We start from the raw sequence: 24,372 nt of genomic DNA, 5'->3' as shown, positions 1-24,372 counted from the left end.
CTTTTATAATCTGGATTGGAAATAACTTTACAAATGAAGGTATTTTAATATTAATTTGTACTTTATTATTATTATTATTATTGTAAACATTATCAACAATATGACTTTATGTATTTGGTAAGATGCTACAATAAAGAGTATAAGTAAAAATGGTTAGAGATTTAAGTTTTGATGGACGGAACCAGACGGTAAAAACATCTCACAAAGACACCGACCGACTTTCTAGCTGACGTTAAAATATACATATATACAGACCCAACTATTATTTATTATAATTTTGGGTTCTAAGACGTATTATTCACAAGTGTATTACATGAAAGGAAGAGCAGACGTTTTAGTATTTTGCAAAAGGTTGGAAACTACTTAGAACATTGTGAAAATCAAAACCAAGAATTATGTTTTATTAAAGTTTAGGCACATATTGTGTTGGTCTCTGTTATAAATGTTTTTAATTTGTTTGTGTATGTTTATATGAGCCCCCCAGTGGCTCAGCAGTATGTCTGCAGACTTACAACGCTAAAAACCGGGTTTCGATACCCATGGTGGGCAGAGCATAGATAGCCCATTGTGTAGCTTTGTGCTTTATTCAAAACAACAACAATGTTTATATGATGTGTTGAAAGTCAGGATGATACTTGTAATTGTTGTTATGTTTTTAAATGATGCAAACTGAAAACATTAAAATGTTATATAAATAATATCAAATCCACCGTCACTACAGACAAAAGGTAAGTGGTTTTGAATTCACAAAATCTTAGTAAATATTTATTTGTTTGTAGGTAAGTTACTGAGGCCCGGCACGGGCAGGTGGGTTAAGGCGTTCGACTCGTAATCCGAGGGTCGCGTGTTTGAATCCCCGTCACATCAAATATGCTCGCCTTTTCAGTCATGCGAGCGTTATAATGTGATGGTCAGTCCCATTATTCATTGGTAAAAGAGTAGCCCAAAAGTTGTGCTAACTAGCCCATTGAGTAACTTAACTGTTTGTTTTTGAATTTTGCACAAAGCTACACAAGGGCTATCTGTGTTTTGTCACTGCAGAGTTGTAACCCCAAAAATTTTGTCACTGGAGCCTTAGTGAATGTATAATCAGAATCGAATTGTTAATAAATAGCCAGTGAATGTACGCTACTGTGTACTCTTTAAATATTGTGTAGTTTTAGGTTTGTTAATGAGTTTAAGTGTAGAAGATCATACGTCATTCATTTTACGTATGGAATCTAAAAAGAAGCTAAATTGAAACTGTGGTTATTCGGTGACAAATAATTTGTTTATAAACTTAAAGTAATATTTGATAATTTGTTAGTCTTTAAGTTGCAACAATAAAACTATATATTAAGACATATAATTTTTTATTACTTAGTTTCTTGGAGAATATCTATTGATCCCAACAGAGATCATTTGAATGTCAACAATTAAACATCATAAAACCCTGCCAATTACAACTAAGATTTTTATACGATGTTGACAGTATATAGAAAGAATGACAGAGGGAGCTACAGGAATGACAGACAAACTGAACAATAAAACCAATACCAGGAATAACAGAAGAACATTTAACAAAGAGGTGAAAGAGTAACTACTAGACAAACACCATTTACATTCTAGAACATGAGCAGAAACACTAACAGTCAGTTACCAAGAGACAGAATACTAGACAAACACCATTTACATTCTAGAACATGAGCAGAAACACTAACAGTCAGTTACCAAGAGACAGAATATTAGACAAACACCATTTATATTCTAGAACATGAGCAGAAACACTAACAGTCAGTTACCAAGAGACAGAATACTAGACAAACACCATTTACATTCTAGAACATGAGCAGAAACACTAACAGTCAGTTACCAAGAGACAGGATACTTGACAAACACCATTTATATTCTAGAACATGAGCAGAAACACTAACAGTCAGTTACCAAGAGACAGAATACTAGACAAACACCATTTATATTCTAGAACATGAGCAGAAACACTAACAGTCAGTTACCAAGAGACAGAATACTAGACAAACACCATTTACATTCTAGAACATGAGCAGAAACACTAACAGTCAGTTACCAAGAGACAGGATACTTGACAAACACCATTTACATTCTAGAACATGAGCAGAAACACTAACAGTCAGTTACCAAGAGACAGGATACTTGACAAACACCATTTATATTCTAGAACATAAGTAGAAACACTAACAGTCAGTTACCAAGAGACAGGATACTAGACAAACACCATTTACATTTTAGAACATGAGCAGAAACACTAACAGTCAGTTACCAAGAGACAGAATACTAGACAAACACCATTTATATTCTAGAACATAAGTAGAAACACTAACAGTCAGTTACCAAGAGACAGAATACTAGACAAACACCATTTATATTCTAGAACATGAGCAGAAACACTAACAGTCAGTTACCAAGAGACAGAATACTAGACAAACACCATTTATATTCTAGAACATGAGCAGAAACACTAACAGCCAGTTACCAAGAGACAGAATACTAGACAAACACCATTTACATTCTGTAACATGAGCAGACAACTAAGAGACATGATGATAGACAAACACCATTTACATTTTATAACATGAGCAGAAACACTAACACTCAGTTACCAAGAGGCAGAAGAGTATTCGAACACCATTTACATTCTAGAACATAAGCAGAAACACCAACTGTCAGTTACCAAGAGACATAATAATATTCGAATACCGTTTACATTCTAGAATATAAGCAGAAACACTAACTGTCAGTTACAAACAAGACAGAACAATAGATGAATACCATTGAACATTATAGTCTGTGTAGATGTAAAACCACTTCTATCAAATGATCTAGTACTTTCATATCACATATTATACATGTATTGTAACATAATTAATACTTGTAAAATATACAGTAAATTCTGTTGTAGTATATTGTGATTGGTATTGTGGCATCGTGTAGTACTTCATAACAAACATAAAATATTGTAAATTGCTATTGTTCTTGAAATGTATGTGCTGTGTTCACAGCTTTTTCATTTACCAAACTTGCAATGTCATGAATTGCATTTCTTGGTTAGTCTTCGCTTGGAATGTAAACCCGAGTGGTCATGGGTAATTTATAACTATAACAGTCCAAGAATTGCTGTTGATTAGATGTCTTCCCTCTAGTATATCAGTTCAACATTACCTATGCCTTTGTATAACTTTGTGTGAAGGTTCCAGAACAAAACAAGTGATTTTATATTTCTTTGTTTCCTTTATGATTTGCATCTAGCCCTTCATTCTGTATTGTGAAAACAAGGAAATGTTGTTAAATACGTTTCTAAAGTTCTTTTTTGTTTCTGCCTCTTTAAGATGGACGAGTTCATCTCGACGATTTATTCCTAAAACTTTATCTTGCAGCCCAGATAAAAAACCTTCACTGATAGAGCTGAAGGACATTTTACCTGTGGATCGAAAAACGTACGATAAACATCTACCTCCCAAGAAAGATGGTGAGTAAATATGTGAATGACTGTATCTCCCAATAAAAATGGTGAGTTGATAAATGAACATCTATACCTTCCAAGAAAGATGGTGAGTCGATAAATGAACATCTATACCTCTCACGAAAAATGGTAAATCACAAAGTGAACATTTATATCTCCCAAGAAAGATGGTGAGTCACAAAGTGAACATCTCTATCTCCCAACGAGGATGGTGAGTCGATAAGTGAACATCTATACCTTCCAAGAAAGATGGTGAGTCAGTGTAAAATTCTATACTTCCAAAGATAGATGGTAATTCAGTAAGTGAGTTTCTGTACCTCCTAACAAAAAATGGTAGGCCAGCAAGTTTGTGTACATTCAAAGAAGGATGGATAAGTTAAGATTCCCTGCAACTGTACATAATTAGATTTCATAGAAAAATACCATTTCAGTAATAAATGATATTGTAAGGTTTGCTGAATAATTTAATCTTCCTTCCTGGATTTCAAACAAAGTTGATTTGAATATTTCTGTTATGTTTTCTTTGAGATTTTCTCTTTCTACAGACTCAATCAATTTAACTTCTGGAATATGTTTTGTTTAAACTTTTACTGTGTTCTACGTATGTAGAATGTTGTACGAACGTAAGTATTACTATATTCTGTGTATTTAGTGTTGTATGAACGTAAGTATTACTATATTCTGTGTATTTAGAATGTTGTATGAACATAAGTATCACAATATACTGTGTATTTAATGTTGTATGAACGTAAGTATTACTATATTCTGTGTATTTAGAATTGTATGAACGATTTTCTGTGTGTTTTATGTACTCTCTTTACCGTTTTCTGTGTATTAGAAGTGTTATATGTACATAAATTTTCCTGTTTTCTGTGTATTTAAGTCTCTTTTTTGTATGTATTCTTTCTTCTCACTTACATTAGCTTTAAATTTCCTAACAATTTTTTGAAATATTTTTGAAAGGTTTGAAATATAATTTATTTCCTCTGTTACATCTCTTATAACATAGTTATAAAATATACACCTTTTTAACTTGCTAGTTTTATTTATTTATTTATGTTCTATATCATGGACGTATGTATAAATTATGTGTGATTTAAGTATTACTTTATATTTGTATGCTCTGTTTCCAATGATTTTTATTGTATGGATATCTTTAGATTTAAAATGTTTATATTTTCCTGGTTTTCTTCGTGACATAAGAAAAAAAATCGTTTAATTCACTTACAAAGTTCTCCTGTTAAAACAATGTTCAGTGTTCCAGTTTCTTTCTTATGTTTTACACATACACAAATCTGTATACTTTTCCTTCCATCTTATTTTTCGTTAGAAGTCTTAGTTAGCACGTAATTTGATGCACGTGCCATTAAAAAGCATAACACAAACACAATTAACATGCTAACAAAACTGTTGTACTTTAGAGCCATTCTAATACCAAACACAATCACTTATAAAATGGCTGGAATACAAAATAAAACCATGACAAGATAAGTAGATGAAGAGTATTGTAAGTTTCATGTATAAAACATCTTTACCAACTCACACCACAGTACTTTCAATAATTTAACATCTTTACCAACTCACACCACAGTACTCTCAAAAATTTAACATCTTTATCAACTCACACCACAGTACACTCAATAATTTAACATCTTTACCAACTCACACCACAGTACTCTCAATAATTTAACATCTTTACCAACTCACACCACAGTACTCTCAATAATTTAACATCTTTACCAACTCACACCACAGTACTCTCAATAATTTAACATCTTTACCAACTCACACCACAGTACTTTCAATAATTTAACATCTTTACCAACACACACCACATTACACTCAATAATTTAACATCTTTTCCAACTCACACCACAGTACTCTCAATAGTTTAACATCTTTACCAACTCACACCACAGTACACTCAATAATTTAACATCTTTACCAACTCACACCACAGTACTCTCAATAATTTAACATCTTTTCCAACTCACACCACAGTACACTCAATAATTTAACATCTTTACCAACTCACACCACAGTATTCTCTTGAAGTTTTTAAAGAATAACCATATAATCATCAACGGATGAGGGCCAACCAGGGAGGATATGTGTTGATACTGTTCTTCCTTCACTAAATTCCGAAATCGAAGATTTGATATTCAAAGTTAAATGAATTATCAAGTAATAGAAAATAGAATAATGTGTTTTTAAACCTTCAAAACTATGCACCTAATTAACTCAACATGTACGCCGTTAAAATTCTTCACCATTTTAGTCAACTATCTAAAACAGTGATCAAACAACATTCATGAGTTAACAGTTGATCACAAATTCCGATGTTTTTTGAGCGAGACTGAAAGAAGAATTACCTTTAAAATAGCTGAATAAACTTCATTTTTATTAATGTATTTGTTAAACCTTATCCAGTCTAAAGTTATGCAGTTGTTCTAAAGTGTGGACTGTCGCACTTTAACAGACTAATTCATTTCAAGTCATGTAGCCCAGTGCTCGATGGCTGAGCTGTAATTTTGAAGGCGTATAACGTTGAAAACCTGGTTTGAATACCCGTGAGCAAAACTTATATTTCAATGCAAACAAAGAAGCATAGATAGCCAAATTTAAATCGGGCGTTTGTTTCCATTTAAGTTTGTTTCTTGTAAGGCTGTCTTTCCTCTGTACAACAGTCTTTGGTGTCGATATATTATCATATTCAAAGTTTAGTCACTTTTAGGTGAGCTTTAAGACTTAAAATACTGAAATTCAGGGTGTGATTTCTTGTGATGGACACTGCACAGATGGACCACCACGTAGCTTTGCGTTAAAATTAAATGAACTAGGTATTACATTCTGTAAGAGCGGCATCTTTGAACAAATTCAGAACTACAATATTTTTTGATTGAAGTCCGTTTAATCCTTTTCCTTACAGGTTTATTTGCTCCTATGGTTATTTATGTCGTGTTTTTTGCTCCCCCTGATATTCCTATCGTGTGTGATGTTCCCCTAATATTCCTGTCGTCTTTGTTGTTCCCCTTGATATTCCTGTTGTGTTTGTAGTCCCCTGATATTCCTGTTTTGTTTGCTGTCGCTTCTGATATTTATGTTGTGTTTCTTGTTCCCCTGATATTCCTGTTATGTTTGTTGTTCCTCTGATATTCCTGTTGTTTGTGTTGTGCCCATGACATTCCTGTTGTGTTTGATATCTCCTGATATTCCTGTTGTGTTTGTTGTTCCCCCTGATATTCCTGTTGTTTTTTATGTCTCCTCTGATATTCCTATTGTGTTTGTTGTTTCCACTGATATTCCTGTTGTGTTTGTTATCCCCTCTGATATTCCTGTTGTGTTTGTTATCCCCTCTGATATTCCTGTTGTATTTGATGTCCCCTAATATTCCTATTGTGTTTGATATCCCCTAATGTTCCTGTTGTGTTTGTCGTCCCCTCTGATATTCCTCTTGTTTGTTGTCCCCTCTAATATTCCTGTTATGTTTGATATCCCCTAATGTTCCTTTTGTGTTTGTCGTCCCCTCTGATATTCCTGTTGTGTTTGTAGTCCCCTGATATTCCTGTTCTGTTTGCTGTCGCTTCTGATATTTATGTTGTGTTTCTTGTTCCCCCTGATATTCCTGTTGTGTTTGTTGTCCCCTCTGATATTCCTGTTGTGTTTGTTGTTTCCCCTGATAGTCCTGTTGTATTTGATGTCTCCTCTGATATTCCTATTGTGTTTGTTGTTTCCACTGATATTCCTGTTGTGTTTGTTATCTCCTCTGATATTCCTGTTGTATTTGATGTCCCCTAATATTCCTATTGTGTTTGTTATCTCCTCTGATATTCCTGTTGTATTTGATGTCCCCTAATATTCCTATTGTGTTTGATATCCCCTAATGTTCCTTTTGTGTTTGTCGTCCCCTCTGATATTCCTCTTGTTTGTTGTCCCCTCTGATATTCCTGTTGTGTTTGATATCCCCTAATGTTCCTGTTGTGTTTGATATCCCCTAATGTTCCTTTTGTGTTTGTCGTCCCCTCTGATATTCCTCTTGTTTGTTGTCCCCTCTGATATTCCTGTTGTGTTTGATATCCCCTAATGTTCCTGTTGTGTTTGTCGCCCCCTCTGATATTCCTCTTCTTTGTTGTCCCCTCTGATATTCCTGTTGTGTTTGATGTCCCCTAATATTCCTGTTGTGTTTGTCGTCCCCTCTGATATTCCTCTTGTTTGTTTTCCCCTCTGATATTCCTATTGTGTTTGATGTCCCCTGCTTGGTGTTATTACTTTCAAAAAAAAATTCATTATTTACAGTTCTTATTTTCTGATCTTTTACACGATTACGTGACATCAGAACATTGGATTTCGAAGCTGGTAACTTGGGATGTCATAAAATGTTCCCTGCTCTTTAGCCTCTAGACGAGTTGTAAGAGTGACAGTCAGTTTCTTATCATAGTCGGTGAATGGCAGAGTGCTACTGACCATCTATTTTACCTCTGGTCAGTAGCTCAAAATTACCGCACCCATAGTCGCATTGCCAGAAATACAAAACACTTTATACGGTTAAGAAAGCATCACCAAAGTGTAAGAGTTTTACCGTAACTTAATATCGTTAAAGGTGACTTAGATATAACGTTTCTGTTTATGTAATAAACTATACAATAATAATAATAAAATTCTGAGACTTACGAAATTCTTCTTGTCAATGAAATGTAATAGATAAATCACATCTTCTAACCCTATTCAGAATTTACATAGATGACTCGCTTGGTCATTTTGAACAAAATTCAACGTCTGTGAATTAAAAGTTCATATTACTTTAGTTACATATCGTGTTATTTTTTTACTAACATTGTCATTATCAAAATAAAACATTATAATATTCTTTTTTAACAGGCGTACCAACCACCGTGTATTTTCACGTAACAGTCTTGAGTGTCGACTCCATAGACGAAGAATCAATGGTAAATTTAGAGTAACTGTGCAGGTATAGGACACACTAACAATGATAAATTTAGTGTAGCTGTAGAGGTATAGGACACACGTACAGTGATAAGTTTAATTTAACTGTACATGTACGGGACACACGAAGAGTGATAAGTTTAGCTTAACTGTACAGGTATAGGACACCTGAACAATGCTAAGTTTAGTTTAACTGTACAGTTACAGGACACACTAAAAATGGTAAGTTTAGTGTAACTGTACATGTATGGGACACACGAACAATGGTAAGATTAGTTTAACTAATAGGTATAGGACACACAAACAATGGTAAGATCAGTTTAACTTTTAGGTTTTGGACACACAAACAATGGTTAGTTCAATTGAAGTACTCAGGTATAGGACACATGAACAATGGTACGTTTAATTTAACTGTACAGGCATAGGACACACGAACAATGATAAGTTTAATTCAACTGTACAGGTATAGGACACATGAACAATTCTAAGTTTAGTTTAACTGTACAGGTACAGGACACACTAACAAGTTTAGGTAAGTTTAGACACACGAACTGTAGACTTATAGGTACAGGACACACACAATGGTAAGTTTAGTGTAACTAACAACGGTAAGTTTAGTTTTACTGTAGAGTTACAGGACACACTAACAATGGTAAGTTTAGTGTAACAGTACATGTATGGGACACACGAACAAGATTAGTTTAACTTATAGGTACAGGACACACTAACAGCTGTAAGTTTAGTTTAACTGTACAGATATAGGACACACGAACAATGGTAAGTATTATTTAATTGTACACGTATTGGACACAGAAACAATGATAAGTTTAGTGTAACTGTAAGGTGTAGGACACACGAACAACGGTAAGTATTGTTTAACTGTACATGTATGGGACACAGGAACAATGATAAGTTTAGTGTAACTGTAAGGTGTATGACACACGAACAATGGTAAGTATTGTTTAACTGTACACGTATTGGACACAGGAACAATGATAAGTTTAGTGTAACTGTAAGGTGTATGACACACGAACAATGGTAAGTATTGTTTAACTGTACGTGTATGGGACACAGGAACAATGATAAGTTTGGTGTAACTGTAAGGTGTATGACACACGAACAATGGTAAGTATTGTTTAACTGTACGTGTATGGGACACAGGAACAATGATAAGTTTAGTGTAACTGTAAGGTGTATGACACACGAACAATAGTAAGCTTATATCTTTTCTTGAGCTGTTTTCTCAAACACTAGAACTAGTAATATGGTATAGCACGTGTATATAATAGGAGCGCCACACATGGCAAAGTAATCAGAATGACACATCCAAGTAATATGGAGGTGCCACACGTGGCAAGGCAGTTGCAGAGTGTGAGATATCGTAGGTAATATGAAAGGGCTGCATGTGGTAAGATATTTAGAGAAATAAAAGGAAAACACAGATAAGCTTCATGTTAACTTTAACACATCGTCCACCATGATATTTTATCCATAGGTTAACTTTATTTAACCCATTCTCCATCATGATGTTTTGTTCTCAGGTTAACTCAGGGACCATTTCACAACAATTTAAGTATACTTTGGCTAAAACATACCCAGGGACCATTTCATAGCAACTTAAGTACATTTTGGGTAAAACAGACCCAGGGACCATTTCACAGCAACTTTAGTGTACTTTTGATAAAATAGACTCAGGGACCATTTCGTAACAACTTGCATACATTTTGGCTAAAACATACCCAGGGACCATTTAATGACAACTTAAGTACACTTTGGGTAAAACCTACCCAGGGACCATTTTATAGCAACTTTAGTTTACTTTCGGTAAAATCGACTCAGGGACCATTTCGTAACAACTTAATTATACTTTGGGTAAAACAGACGCAGGGACCATTTCATAGCAAGTTTAGTTTACTTTCAATAAAATAGAGTCAGGGACCATTTCATGACAACTTAAGTACACTTTAGGTAAAACAGACCCAGGGACCATTTCATAACAACTTAAGTAGTGTACTTTCAGTAAAATAGACTCAGGGACCATTTTGTAACAACTTAAGTATACTTTGAGTAAAACAGACCCAGAGATCATTTCATGACCACTTAAGTATACTTTGGGTAAAACAGACTCAGGAATCATTTCATAACGACTTAAGTTTTGTTTGGGTGAAACAAACACAAAGGCCATTTCATAGTGACTTAAGTATATTTTGAGCAAGACAGGCCAAAAGATTATTTATAATAAATTATGTAACTTTCAATATAATAAACGTTAAGAAGATGTATGTTTATAGGAAAGTCTGAGATACACAAAACTAATCTGTTTTTTACTTGATGTCCTTTAAAGATCACATAATTTAATATTTTATATCACTTGACACTGAGAATTATCAACAACTTGTGTTCCACAGACGTACGTTGCCGATATATTTCTCGCCCAGAGCTGGCAAGACTACAGACTTCGATTGCCAGAAAACATGACAGAAGACTACAGAATCCTCAACGTTGATTGGTTGAAGTTTATCTGGAGACCAGATACCTTCTTCAAAAACGCCAAACAAGTAACATTCCACGAAATGAGTGTTCCGAACCACTATCTGTGGCTTTACTACGACAAAACGTTGCTTTATATGGCGAAGTAAGCTTTGACACATACACCAGTAGTTTCTCATCAACTTGTACCGATCATCACCTTACAGAAATTAAATATTGCAAAAAACAAATTATTTGTATATTCTAGTTACCATTGAGGTGTTTGTATTATTTTGACTGATTTTATTGCTAAGCCTAGGCCTACATAATGCCCTATCTGTGTTCCATCACCCCAGGCATAGAAACATTGATTTTACCCCTGATCCACTGTAACAGAAAGCAGAAAAGAACATAACAGTAAGAAAAGCAAAACTAATAAAGAACAGTAAAATATTAACAGGTGAAACAACTGAACTAATAATTATCGCTTGTGTTCAATAAACATTTAATTTTTGCCATACTTCATTCCACGATAGAAGCTAATTGTTGGTAAAGCTAAAAAGACCATATTATCTATAAAATTATTATTTTATATTCGACATACAACTGATACTTGCTTTCTCAGATAAAATTGTTATTTTATTTTTGTGTAAACCCTGTTTCTTCATTTCTTAACTAAAACCATTACTTTATTTTCGAAATAAAATTCTTATTTTTTAAGGTAAAACTTTCTTTCTTTCCTTCTCAAAATTATCTCTTTCTTTCCTAACATAATTTTAATGTGTACACAAACCTGTAAAAGTAGGCTTATGATAAACTCCAGCATTTACACTTTTGTCGTTATAAAAAAACTGTATCTAAAAATGGTAGCTTCTATATAAGTTGTCTAGTACCAATATTGAAATATATTAATGATTGTTTGATGTCCATATTGAAAGTAATCGTAATTTCGTGCCAAACTTGAAATAAATTAACTTATTCTGTGATGTCACTTGTACACCCTAGTAAGTCTGGGGCTTATAACGCTGAAAATGTGATTTCGATACACGAGGTGAGGTCGAGCTCAAGCAGCCTCATTATGAAACTTTGTACCTAATAATAATATAATTAATTTTAATATTTCTTTTGCTTTACATTAAAAGTCTCATTAAGTTATATTTCGTTCTTTTTTTCATATTTGATGTTTTTTAAAATTTCGTGCCAATACACTAAGCAAGCATGGACTTAGGATTATTGAATTTCAAATTTTGACTATTTTTTCCACTCATTTCTCTTAGGTTAACACTAGAGCTGTCATGCGCTATGAAGTTTGAAGCATATCCTCATGACAACCAAATATGTTCAATGATGATAGAAAGTTGTGAGTAAAAACGTTTCTCTGTATATTATAAAACGGTAGTTATGTAACAGAGCATATAAACAAGATAATTAATATGACGTAGTATAAAAATGTTGTTACACAAGTAATTAAGAAACAGTTAGACCTTCCATGAGATAATCTACTTCAATTAGCCATTTCTTGTTCTCTTGAAGCTGTCTCTGTATCATCTACGAATTTAACATCGCAGCTGAAGTAAACATATAGACAGACCCTAACAACACTTACCAGTATACACTAGTTTCAATATCTGGTATTAGGTTTTTAAGACGTATTTTGACCGAAATATTACAGGACAAAACATGAAAAAAGCAAGACTGAAATTCTGTTCACTTATAAACATGGAGACGAGAACTAACAGCATGATGGTTACCATCAACTACCAGTAGTTGTCTCTATGAAGTCTAATATCAATCAATATAAAACCATGAACTACCGATTGTTGTCTGTGTATAGTCTAATATCATTCAATATAAAACCATAAACTACCGATTGTTGTCTGTATATAGTCTAATATCATTCAATATAAAACCATAAACTACCGATTGTTGTCTGTATATAGTCTAATATCATTCAATATAAAACCATAAACTACCGATTGTTGTCTGTATATAGCCTAATATCATTCAATATAAAACCATAAACTACCGATTGTTGCCTGTATATAGCCTAATACATTCAATATAAAACCATAAACTACCGATTGTTGCCTGTATGAAGTCTGATATCACTCAATATAAAACCATAAACTACCGATTGTTGTCTGTGTAAAGTCTAATATCATTCACAAAATATTAGAACTTTGTATATATTAACAGTAACTAAATATTATTAATGTCTAAATGTGTGTGTTCATTATTAACCACAAAGCTGGGACTCAGCACATGAAACATAAACTCAACATATTAAGAAACCAAATAATTGTTTGTTTGTTTTTGATTTTCGCACAAAGCTACTCGAGGACTATCTGTGCTAGCCGTTCCTAATGTAGTAGTGTAAGACTAGACGGAAGGCAGCTAGTCATCACCACCCACCGCCAACTCTTGGGCTACTCTTTTACCAACGAATAGTGGGATTGATCGTCACATTATAACGCCCCCACGGCTGAAAGGGCGAGCATGTTTGGCGCGACGGGGATGCGAAACCGCGACCCTCAGATTACGAGTCGCACGCCTTAACACGCTTGGCCATGCCGGGCCAAAACCAAATAAACACAGCCACAAAACTTTGTTTACCCGATAAAATCAACAAAATAAAACAACATTTCATCAACATCAACAAATTTCCTCAAAAAACCGTGGAAAAAATGATACGCATACACTTACACCAACAGCAAACAAACAACAATAAATTCCAAGATACAACAAACTACAAAACCTTACATTGCTGCATATCATATATTCCCGACATCAGCGAAAAAATAACCAACACTTGGAAAAAAAACGTATAACAAAACACAACATTCCAGTAAACACTAAATTTATTCAAAAACCAGGTACAAAACTAAAGTCCATACTATGTAAAAATTACACTGACAAACACAACACCAACATAATTTATAAAATACAATGTGATAACTGCCACGACTTCTATATTGGAGAAACAAGCAGAAAAATGAAGACTAGATTCAAAGAACACAAAAAAAATCTTCACATCTTTTTGAACACTGCAAATCAGAAAAACACAACATAACCATAGAAAACACCCATATATTAAGTAAGGAAACAAATATAAACAAATGCAAAATCAAAGAATCCCTACTTATACAGCAACTAAAATCAAAATTAAACCAATATAAAGGAACAACTTTATACCTATACTAATTAATAACCTAACATCCAACGCAGCGTCCCCTACAATCCCGTACCCGTTATACTCTCGTCCCTAAGACTTGCACCTGGCAAGAGGGAGTTTGAAACTATTTCTTTGTTAATCTGAAGATGACCTAAGAAAATCGAAACGCTGTTCTGTAATTTATATTAACTGAAGTGTTGATACCAGTACTAGCCGTCTTGAGAATGTGTGTATTATGTTGTTGTTACTTTATGATCATGTGTGTACTGTCCTGTATTTATTTATGTTTATGTGAGATAGAGGTATGTACTATTCTGTGTTTCTTTATGTTCATGTGAGATGGAGGTGTGTACTGTCCTGCGTTTATTTATGTTCATGTAAGATGGAGGTATGTATTGTTCTGTGCTAACTTTATGGCAATGTAAGATGAAAGTGTGTAACAATGGAGATGCTTAGAAGGACCATTAAAATGACTAGATAAACTACAGTTGTTAGATTACCTTCTTCCAATAAAGTAAGCCAAATGACTAAATAAATGACCTCTGGCCAAGAAGGCCAGTTCTCGAATAACTTACGTATCTAAAAGTATGAGACGCTCCTTTAATTTTCTCTTATAATTTGTGTTTATTATGAGTGTGACCCACAATGCTACATACAAAGACCAAATCATATGAAGCGTTTCCACAGACTTATTTTTTTTAATCTGGTAGAAAAAAAAGTGATACAGTAATATTTCTTTTTCAATTAAATTCTCATATTAAAAACTAATATAAAATCGCAAAACTTTTATTTGTTTGTAATTGACACAAAACTACACAAACGGCTATCTGTTGTAGCGAAACCCGGATGCTAGCGTTTTAATTCCTCAGACATACCACTGTTCCACTGGGAAATGACAAAAAACCCTTCTAGAGCGATTATTTGTTTTTGAATTTCGCACAAAGCTACTCGAGGGCTATCTGTGCTAGCCGTCCCTAATTTTGCAGTGTAAGACTAGAGGGAAGGTAGCTAGTCATCACCACCCACCGCCAACTCTTGGGCTACTCTTTTACCAACGAATAGTGGGATTCACCGTAACATTATAACACTCCCACGGCTGAAAGGGCGAGCATGTTTGGCGCGACTGGGATGCGAACCCGCGACCCTCGGATTACGAGTCGCACGCCTTAACGCGCTTGGCCATACCGGGCCCTAGAACGATTAACAAAAGTTATAGAATTTAATTAAAATTAATTTTCTGTACCTCAAAAATGCATCTATTCTTTACTTATTTCATCAGTCTCGAAGTAATTCTTTAACATCTACAGTTTTAGTAAAATTTACGCAGAAAAATGGAACGTTATCGTTAAGAGAAAGTACTTGTGCACTGTTTGTAATAACAGTTTATATTTCTTTATGTTTTAAAATATTAACTGGTATTTTTAACCATTTAAAACCTTTAACTACTGACTATTACCTTAGTAATAGTAAGCCTAGTTGTAGTCTAATTTAATATATAAACATAACATAGAGCTTAATTGAAACACTACTCGGTAAATTTCATTTTACTTTTGGCTACAACTAAATGTCATAAAACTTCTGAGTTAACCTGTTTTGTTGTTATATCACCGAAGTTATAAAGAAAAACAAATCTTTCTATCAAATCACCCTGAATATCGAGCATTTAGCATAAACACCGTGGTTGGAATAAGAACAATGAGTTGATAGTTTTGTTGTTAAGCGATGATATATATTGTTGAGCATTGCGTGAAAAGAAATGTGAAATCGCTCTCGACAAAGTGAATAAGTCTTTTATGGTTAGTTGTTACATGTTCATTGTATCTCAACGGAATTCTAACTCAAAATGAAAGTGCTTCATGACTTTCCTGACAGTGTCCCATACAACTGACGATTTAGTGTTCCGATGGAATATTTCCACCCCGCTAGTCATCAACCCAGAAATAGAGCTTCCACAGTTAGATATTGCTGAAAACAGAACTGAAGATTGCACTTTGGAGTATTCAACTGGTAAGTACCATACATCCGAAGTATTCAACTGGTAAGACACCTGCTGATGTAATACTCTGGTAAGTAACTACTAGATACCAGCTGTAGTACCAAGCTGGTTAGTACAATATACCTGCTGTGGTAATAATCTGTTAAGTACAAGCTATATCCTGTTATGTGTATGATATAGCAATGTACATAGACATTAAGGAATAGAGCTATCTTTTTGACTCTGTGTGGTCTAGTAGTTAACAAGCTGGGGTGCGGAGAGCGGAACGTTCAGGACTCCAGCCCTGATACGACTTCAAATCAAATAAGTATTTCTACTTTGTGTTAAAATGCTGAATATTTTTTAACTTGAGAACCTTGAAGTGTTATCACAAAAGAATAATGACATTAAATCAGTTTTTTTCGTATGAAGGATTAAGCATGACTAAAGGTTGACATGTCTGAACATTGAACTCTGTGATTCTTTGTCCACGACCAGTTACTGTAACAAAGGGCTCTATATGTTGATATCATGGGTGCGTTATAAGAGTGATAGTTATATCCCACTATTTGACTTAAGCAGTTAAGATTGATAGGTGCTGTTGACCAGCCATCTTACCTCTAGTCTGTCAGTTCAAAATTAAGAATGGCTAATGCATACAGCTCTTGTGTAAGTTTTGTACAGAGATTCGAAAACAAACGGAAGTTAAAGTTATGAAGAAGTTTAGTAGTTCTCGAAAGTATCGTTTTAAACCTCAGTAAACCACAGATGTAACAGTATGTTATACTTTTGCTTCCTTTCCCTTGTTATGCATCCTTCCATGGACAACCAGATTGGAACCTCTGGTGTATAAATAGGATGTCGATGTTATTTCTAGATTTTATTAGACAACATTTTATCTAGATACAGCTGTTGACTATTATTATCTCTATGGACCTGAATATGTTTTATACAAGAAAAAAAATCTAAAACATAACAACACCACATCATCACCTGATTGTTGAATGTTATTGTTTTGAATTAAGCTAGACAATGGGCTGTCTGTGCTCTGCCCACAACGGGTATCAAAACCTAATTTGTAGCATTGTTAAGTCTGCAGACATGTCACTGTGCCACTGGATGTGTGTGTAACACTCCTATTAATACTAATGACGTGTAATTCCACCTAGTCATGTGACTCACTACTGTGTGTAATGCATACGCTTGAGAAGGGGTAAGGATACACGGGGTGCAAGAGCACCCATATCTGAATAAAACATATTTTAAGGTACTGTTTGTTTGTTTGTTTGTTTTTAAATTTCGCGCAAAGCTACACTAGGTCTATCTGCGCCAGCTGTTCTTAATTTAGCAGTGTAAGACTAGAGGAAAGGCAGCTAGTCATCACTACCCACCGCCAACACTTGGACTACTCTTTTACCAACGAATAGTGGGATTTACCGTCACATTATAACGCCCCCACGGCTGAAAGGGCGAGTATGTTTGGTGAGATGGGGATTCGAACCCGTGACCCTCAAATTACGAATCGAACACCTTAACCCACCTGGCCATGCCGGGCCGTAGTAAATGATAGTAACAACAATACAATATTCATTATAGCTGAAACCATTGTTTAAGAATATTTTTATTTGCTTTTTTTTTTTTTTTTTTTCAGGTAACTTCACCTGCCTGGCTGTAGTGTTTAACATGAAACGTCGTCTTGGATATCACTTATTTCACACTTACATTCCCTCGGCACTTATTGTCGCCATGTCCTGGATTTCTTTCTGGATTCGACCGGAAGCTATCCCTGCTCGTGTGACTCTTGGGGTGACAAGTTTATTGACTCTAGCGACACAAAACACACAGTCTCAGTCGTCACTTCCGCCCGTATCCTACGTAAAGGCGATAGATGTGTGGATGTCATCATGTACAGTGTTTGTATTCATGTCTCTACTGGAATTTGCCATTGTCAACCACACTATGGGCTACACGGGAACCAATAAGATGATGAGAGGATTTTCTGCCGAAGACATTGATGCAAAGGTGGGATTTACTTTGTAGTCGATATCCGGAACTTTCCACATTGTTTCAGTTCATGATGTTTCCATGACGTGTTCCTATCATGGTTCTTAGAAAATACATTAAAAACTTACTGCTATAAGTACTTTCTGAATTAAAGTCCACGTCATATCTTGTTTTGTGGACAATATTTTCTATGAAGGCCTGAGGAACCCAGTATAGAGCTGAAAACGTTGACTAAAAAACAAACCAAAAGCTAGAAGAAGTACTTAACAGTTAGTGTATGATCCACACCGATTAAAACTACCATGTGAAAAAGATAATAGTTGTCTTATTTAAGTTTAGTTGATTTCTTCTAGTCCATCATCTTGGTTAGGTAGACATAAAGTACATTTCCAATATTCACCCTGTGTCATTGCAAATCAGACAGGTATCTTTATGTGTAGATAAACTGACGTTTAATTTTCTTCTTGTTTCATCTGTGGAAACCATTTAGCCAGATTTAATTACCAAACAATGGCAGCTGTAGAACCAATATCAATCATCATACTGTGTTTGGTAATGGCAGCTGTTGAACCAGTACGGATCATCATACTTTGTTTGGTAATGGCAGCTGTAAAACCAGTACGGATCATCATACTGTGTTTGGTAACGACAGCAGTAGAACCAGTACAGATCATCATACTGTATTTGGTAATGACAGCAGTAGACCCAGTACAGATCATCACACTGTGTTCGGTAATGACAGCAGTAGAACCAGTACAGATCATCATATTGTGTTTGGTAATAGCAACTGCAGAATCAGTATCGATCATCATACATTGTTTGGTAATGGCAACTATAGAACCAGTAACAATCATATATATCAGATTTGATGAAGATTCATCATTAGGGAGTGAAGTAGTGGTAAAAACTGTAAAACTAAAAATTCCTGTGTATCTTCCCATTAACCTCCATACCAAATTTGATGGAGATCCATCTACAGGGGGTGAAGTAACAGTATGTAATAGTTAAAGAGGCAAAATGCAAAACTAAAAATCTGTGGATACCCCAGCATGGACCTAATGAAGCTCCATCGCAACATGGGCATATGACAGACAGTACTATTATATTTATATAGATAAGTAGTCACATGGACATACGACAGACAGTACTAATGTAGATAAGTAGTTACATGGACGTACAACAGACAGTACTATATATTTATATAGCTGTATTTGATTAGAAAGCTTCATTCGGTATCCAGTTGGTTCAAATTATTCGATTGCAATTGTTATCGGTTCATCTACAAATAATAAAAAAACGCAATAAAACTATCAAAGATTTATAAGTGACCCTGGGACTCATCTTCCAAAGTAACATTACTGTTACCTCTGTCAAACTGCATAATAATATTTCTGTTGACAATACTATCGTTCAGGGTTACTTACATTGAAGAAATATAGCTTCTTTTCAAGAATATGCAAGTGCATTTATTTATGTACATTGTTTGAATTCGATAAACAAAAAACTACACAGTAAATATGGGCGTGATTGTTTGAGGTTTCAGAATACATCGCTATTGTCTGCCATACTTACGAAACTTACATGCTGTCTCTCATCAAAGACCGTGCATTTCAAATACTAATTTACTTCTACAAACTGAAAGGACATTTAAAAAATTTTGTTTCTTGAATTTCACAAAAAACTACCTGTCCCTATTTTGAATTATGGGATTTGTCTACCACTCTTATAACTCACCCACTACCCCAGAGTATGGGGAGTGTGAGTTTATTCATTCCTCAGTAAACAACTGGCAAGTCTATAGACTTAGTTCTCTAAAATTAGTTCTGTGCAGTGGACACAGTAGATAGCCCTATGTGGATTTGCTTTAAAAGTTTTAAAAGCTGAGGACTGTATTAAGGTTCAATTAAAACAATTCAATTAATTTTCTCTGTGCCAATTTAATTTTTAATGCCATTGCTTTAGTGAGTTGGTTAGTTTAAATAGTATTTGTATTTTGGTAAGTAAAATGTACCATAATAATAATAACCCATAGTCTGATGGTTAAGACACTTGAGGTTTGGGGAACTAAAACCCACCACCAAACATATTCGTCATTTCAGCTGTGTAGAACTTTGTTTTGAATTTCACACAAAGCTACACGAGGACTATCTGCACTAGCCGTCCCTAATTTAACAATGTAAGACTAGAGAGAAAGCATTATATGTGTACAAAACGGCTGGTATGAGTAGAGAAGGCACTATGTAGAGGAGCGAACAACGTTTCGACTTTCTTCGGTTATCGTCAGGTTCACAAAGAAAGAAAGAGGTAATCGACCGATAGCCGACCACATGCTTGAAGGCGGTTGTGAAATTGAGTGTAGGAATGTAGAGGGCGTGGTTAGATGATGGATTATATATATTGATATAGGTATAAAGGTGTTCCTTTGAATTGGTTTATTTTGGGCTTGAGTTGTTGTCTATGTAAGGCATCTTTAATTTTGTGATTGTTTCTTTATTTAGTATTTAGGTGTTTTTCTATGGTTATGTTTATTTGATTTGCAGTATTCGGAAACGTGGGAAGGTGACTTTTTGTGTTCTGTGAATCTGGTTTCCATTTTTCTACTTGTTTCTCTAATATAGAAGTCATGGCAGTTATCAAACATGTGGTCAGCTATCAGTCAGTTACTTCTTTCTTTCTTTGTGAACCTGACGATGAGTGAAGGTCGAAACGTTGTTCACTCTTCTACATAATTCTTTCTCTACCCATACATATACAGTGGAGCGCCATTAAGTCGCGGACCAGTAAACCGCGAAATCGCTTAAGCCGCTGTAGCAAGTCTTGTGAGCGAGGATTATCGCGGCTCACCGCTAATTTAAGAACGTGTAAAAACGCGGCTTACGAATTTAATCCTGGCTTTATAACTTCAATGGGATATTTAAAAAGGATTTGCTTTAATTTGGGAAATAAATAAAATATATTACAATAGAAATCGACCGTTAATCTACCTTATCCGCTCTCTATGTCAGCTTTATGGAGGCCGCCATTGTTACCGAATCACACCTCTCCATACATTAAAGTTAATCCGCGGTAAATCTGTGAAAAAAGTGATCAATAATTAAAGTATTTTTAATTCGATAATCCAATATAATGATCACGCAATGGCCCGGATGAGGCTCCTCGGCGGAGCTGTTGGCAACTTCGGCTTTTCAGTCACAAAGGTTTAAGCCGCGGTTAAACAGGTTGACCCCCTCAAATACCGCGGCTTAACGGCGCTCCAATGTATAATTTTCTCTACAAGTGGGTTTTCTCGTCATCACGGATTAGATGGAAAGCAGCTAGTCATCACCACACACTGCCAACTCTCGGGCTATTCTTTTACCAACAAAAAGTGTGATTGACCATCACATTATGATGCACCCACAACTGAAAGGGCGGGCACGTTTGGTGTGACGGGGATTCGTACCCGCGACCCTCAGATTACGAGTAGAGTGCTTTAACCACCTGGCCATAAAACTTTCTGATAGTAAGAAGTGAAGTAGTAACAGATAGGTGAAAACAAACAGAAAACTTGAGTATAAACAAAGTGATCAAAGAAATTGTTTTTCAGTTTTACATAAACCTACTTGAAGGCTATCAGCACTAGCCATTCCTAATCTTCAGTTAATGGACTAGAACAAGTCAACAACACTCACTGCTAACTTTTGGGATAATCTAATAGAATATTGTGATTTAACAGTCACTCTTATAATGCACTCACAATTCCAAAATGTAAATTTTTTGTGCGTGTAAGATAAAGGGATGTGAACAATGGATTCACAGTCCATCATGCTAACCACTGGGTCGCACTTAGCGTATTCAATTTCTTGGAAATGCAATAGAATATTAATTCTTTATCAAGAAGATCTTCCTTTTAAATTAAACCTTCACACCATGTCTGTTTCTAGACTAGTTTTCTTCAACTGTTATTTTGTCAAATCTTGATTATTTTTACAATACATAACGTAGTTCTTTAATAATTTTATCATAAACCTGGAGGAAAAACCTGTGATAAAAATCACATAAACTGGAATGTTTCCCCATATATTCTGTTCAGTTTATCCATCTTTTATCACAAATTTAGGCCTAATGGGTTTATTTTTTGAGAGCAAAGTCACTCTATGCTGTATGTAATGACAACCACAGGAATCGATCCTCAAATTTTAGCGTTGTAAATACATAGACTTATTACAACACATCTGTTGGTTTCGAATTCTTAACTAACTTTCAATGTTTGAACTGTGACATTTGAATTACAATGTTTAATTCACTATATATGTGGTTTACAATATTATTATCACATTTACTACTAAGTTTTATAGGTATGTGTAAACTCATCCTCTTACTTATTTTCTACTCTTGTTAATAGGTGTTACGATGTGTACCAAATGGCGAGTATAGTCGTAGATGTGGGAGTCCAAGTCCAGCTCCACGCATGCGCCGGACATGTTGCAAAGGGATTGAAGTTGCCATCACGATAGACAAGTTTTCTCGATATTTCTTTCCGCTTTCCTTTGTTGTATTAAATATTGTGTACTGGATGACATATGCCTATCCATTAAAGTAAACGTTCATAATATATTCACGTTGATACCACTGGAAGAAATACGGAAACGAAAAAAGGAAGCTATCTATCTATTAATTACTTATAACTCAACAACACTTCTTAATATGGTGTATAAAGACATTTTAAAATCCAGAATTGTGCGGCACTTTTCATATTTCTATTTGGTGTAGCTTTATTAAATATTCATTACCTAAACCTTTACCACACCAAACTATGCAAGACTAGAGTATGTGAAAATCATCAGTAATTATCTTAGCCAGGGTAGAGATTGCTTCGATCAGTGTACTGATGTAAAGTAGCATCAGCTTTGGCCTAATCAATAAATGCTCCTACTTCTCTACATTCCACGCTGATAAGTTTAAGTATCCATAATATTCAAACTGTGAAAATGTTATGCAAAAAATATAACGAACTCGGACAACAAAGGAAATATTATAAGACAAGAGTTAGAAGACAGGCAACTAATTCTTCATTTAACTGTACTCTAATTTATATAAAAGCTTTGACTAGCTACAAGCACAGACAGAAAATAAAATCATATGATGAAAATAAAAAAAGCCAAATTCCTAATACCGTATCCCATGGTTTTTGGATTTCTTACATCAGTGATAATTCCAACTGAATCTATTCAAAAATTTCTCAAATTATTAGGACCCCACTCCAGAAGGCTTAATGTAAAATCAGGACCAGTCAAGCATACACTCATTGAAAACACTAGTACTAGTTACAGAAGGTTGAAAACATTTCATCACATCAGATTGATTTTTCATAATTTCATAACTTTCTCATTTTTCAATTTATCTAGACTAGCTGAGGTACCAGTATACTGGATAGAAATTATCTAAGTTCATGATTAATGAAAGGTTATCTTGGGACGTTTCCTTTATATATAATTTAAAAAAAAAAAAACGCCCACAAAAAGAGCAAAACACAAAATGTAAAACCATAAGTTTGAATGTATCTCCTCTTCAACTCAATAAACCTTCATGCCAAATTTGGTGAAGATCCATCAACAGGGGCAAAGTAGTGGCAAAATACCTGTAAAAACTCTTGTAAAAAAACTGCAAAGTGCAAAATTGAAATTTTGTGTCTATTTCCCCATGGACCTAATGAATCTCCATACAGATCCATCCACACCCTGTGAAGTAGTTACATGGACATATGACAGACAGTACTCTTATATTTATGTAGATAAGTAGTTACATGGGCATATGACAGACAGTACTATTATATTTATACAGAGGACTCAGGAGCATTAGATCTGCATGTGATGTGTTCATGATGTCATATCTGCACCCTGAGAAAAGAGAAAAATAGAGTTCTCCATGACAAGAAACAAGCAAAACAGGAAAACTGTGATTCCTATTGCAAATCTATATGCACACAAGATAAAATTTTGCAAAGTTGGGGGTTGCACACTGTGTAATGAAAAAGTTTTTTCAGTATCATTCAAGCAAGAGTTCCATTATAGTATATGTTTTTAATTACCTTATGGCAAACTAAGCTTTGAAATATTTATCCTTTCTCCAGTTACCTCAAAACAACAATGTTGTTCAAATGAAGATTCTGAAACAAAAAATAAGCATACAGTGACTGCCACAAGGTGTCGCTTTTATTTCTATTTGGAGTATATGAATTTTTAGATTGTACCACAGTACAATTTACCTAAGGAAACACGAGTAAAATTATTTGAGTCACTTTCATTTCCTGAATTAGCAGTTACTTTTTTGTTATGTAGAACAACAATA

At 34.6% G+C, this 24,372-nt stretch overlaps 1 protein-coding gene across 3 annotated transcripts in view; it reads left to right on the top strand.

The window, feature by feature from the left end:
• Window positions 1-24,372, top strand: part of LOC143237594 (glycine receptor subunit alpha-2-like) — a 35,638-nt gene extending 11,266 nt beyond the window's left edge. For all 3 annotated transcript variants that reach the window (XM_076477028.1, XM_076477029.1, XM_076477030.1), the window contains exons 3-9: window positions 3,393-3,484; window positions 8,357-8,424; window positions 10,831-11,057; window positions 12,169-12,251; window positions 15,936-16,070; window positions 17,690-18,060; window positions 22,427-24,372. In XM_076477028.1, coding sequence (XP_076333143.1) covers window positions 3,393-3,484; window positions 8,357-8,424; window positions 10,831-11,057; window positions 12,169-12,251; window positions 15,936-16,070; window positions 17,690-18,060; window positions 22,427-22,624 — 1,174 coding nt within the window. In that variant the 3' untranslated portion in view covers window positions 22,625-24,372. The remainder of the gene's footprint in view (window positions 1-3,392; window positions 3,485-8,356; window positions 8,425-10,830; window positions 11,058-12,168; window positions 12,252-15,935; window positions 16,071-17,689; window positions 18,061-22,426) is intronic.

This window comes from Tachypleus tridentatus, chromosome 13 (genome assembly GCF_004210375.1).
Source record: "Tachypleus tridentatus isolate NWPU-2018 chromosome 13, ASM421037v1, whole genome shotgun sequence".
In the NCBI taxonomy this organism is placed as follows: Eukaryota; Metazoa; Arthropoda; class Merostomata; order Xiphosura; family Limulidae; genus Tachypleus; species Tachypleus tridentatus.
This window is presented reverse-complemented; position numbering and strand designations above follow the sequence as displayed.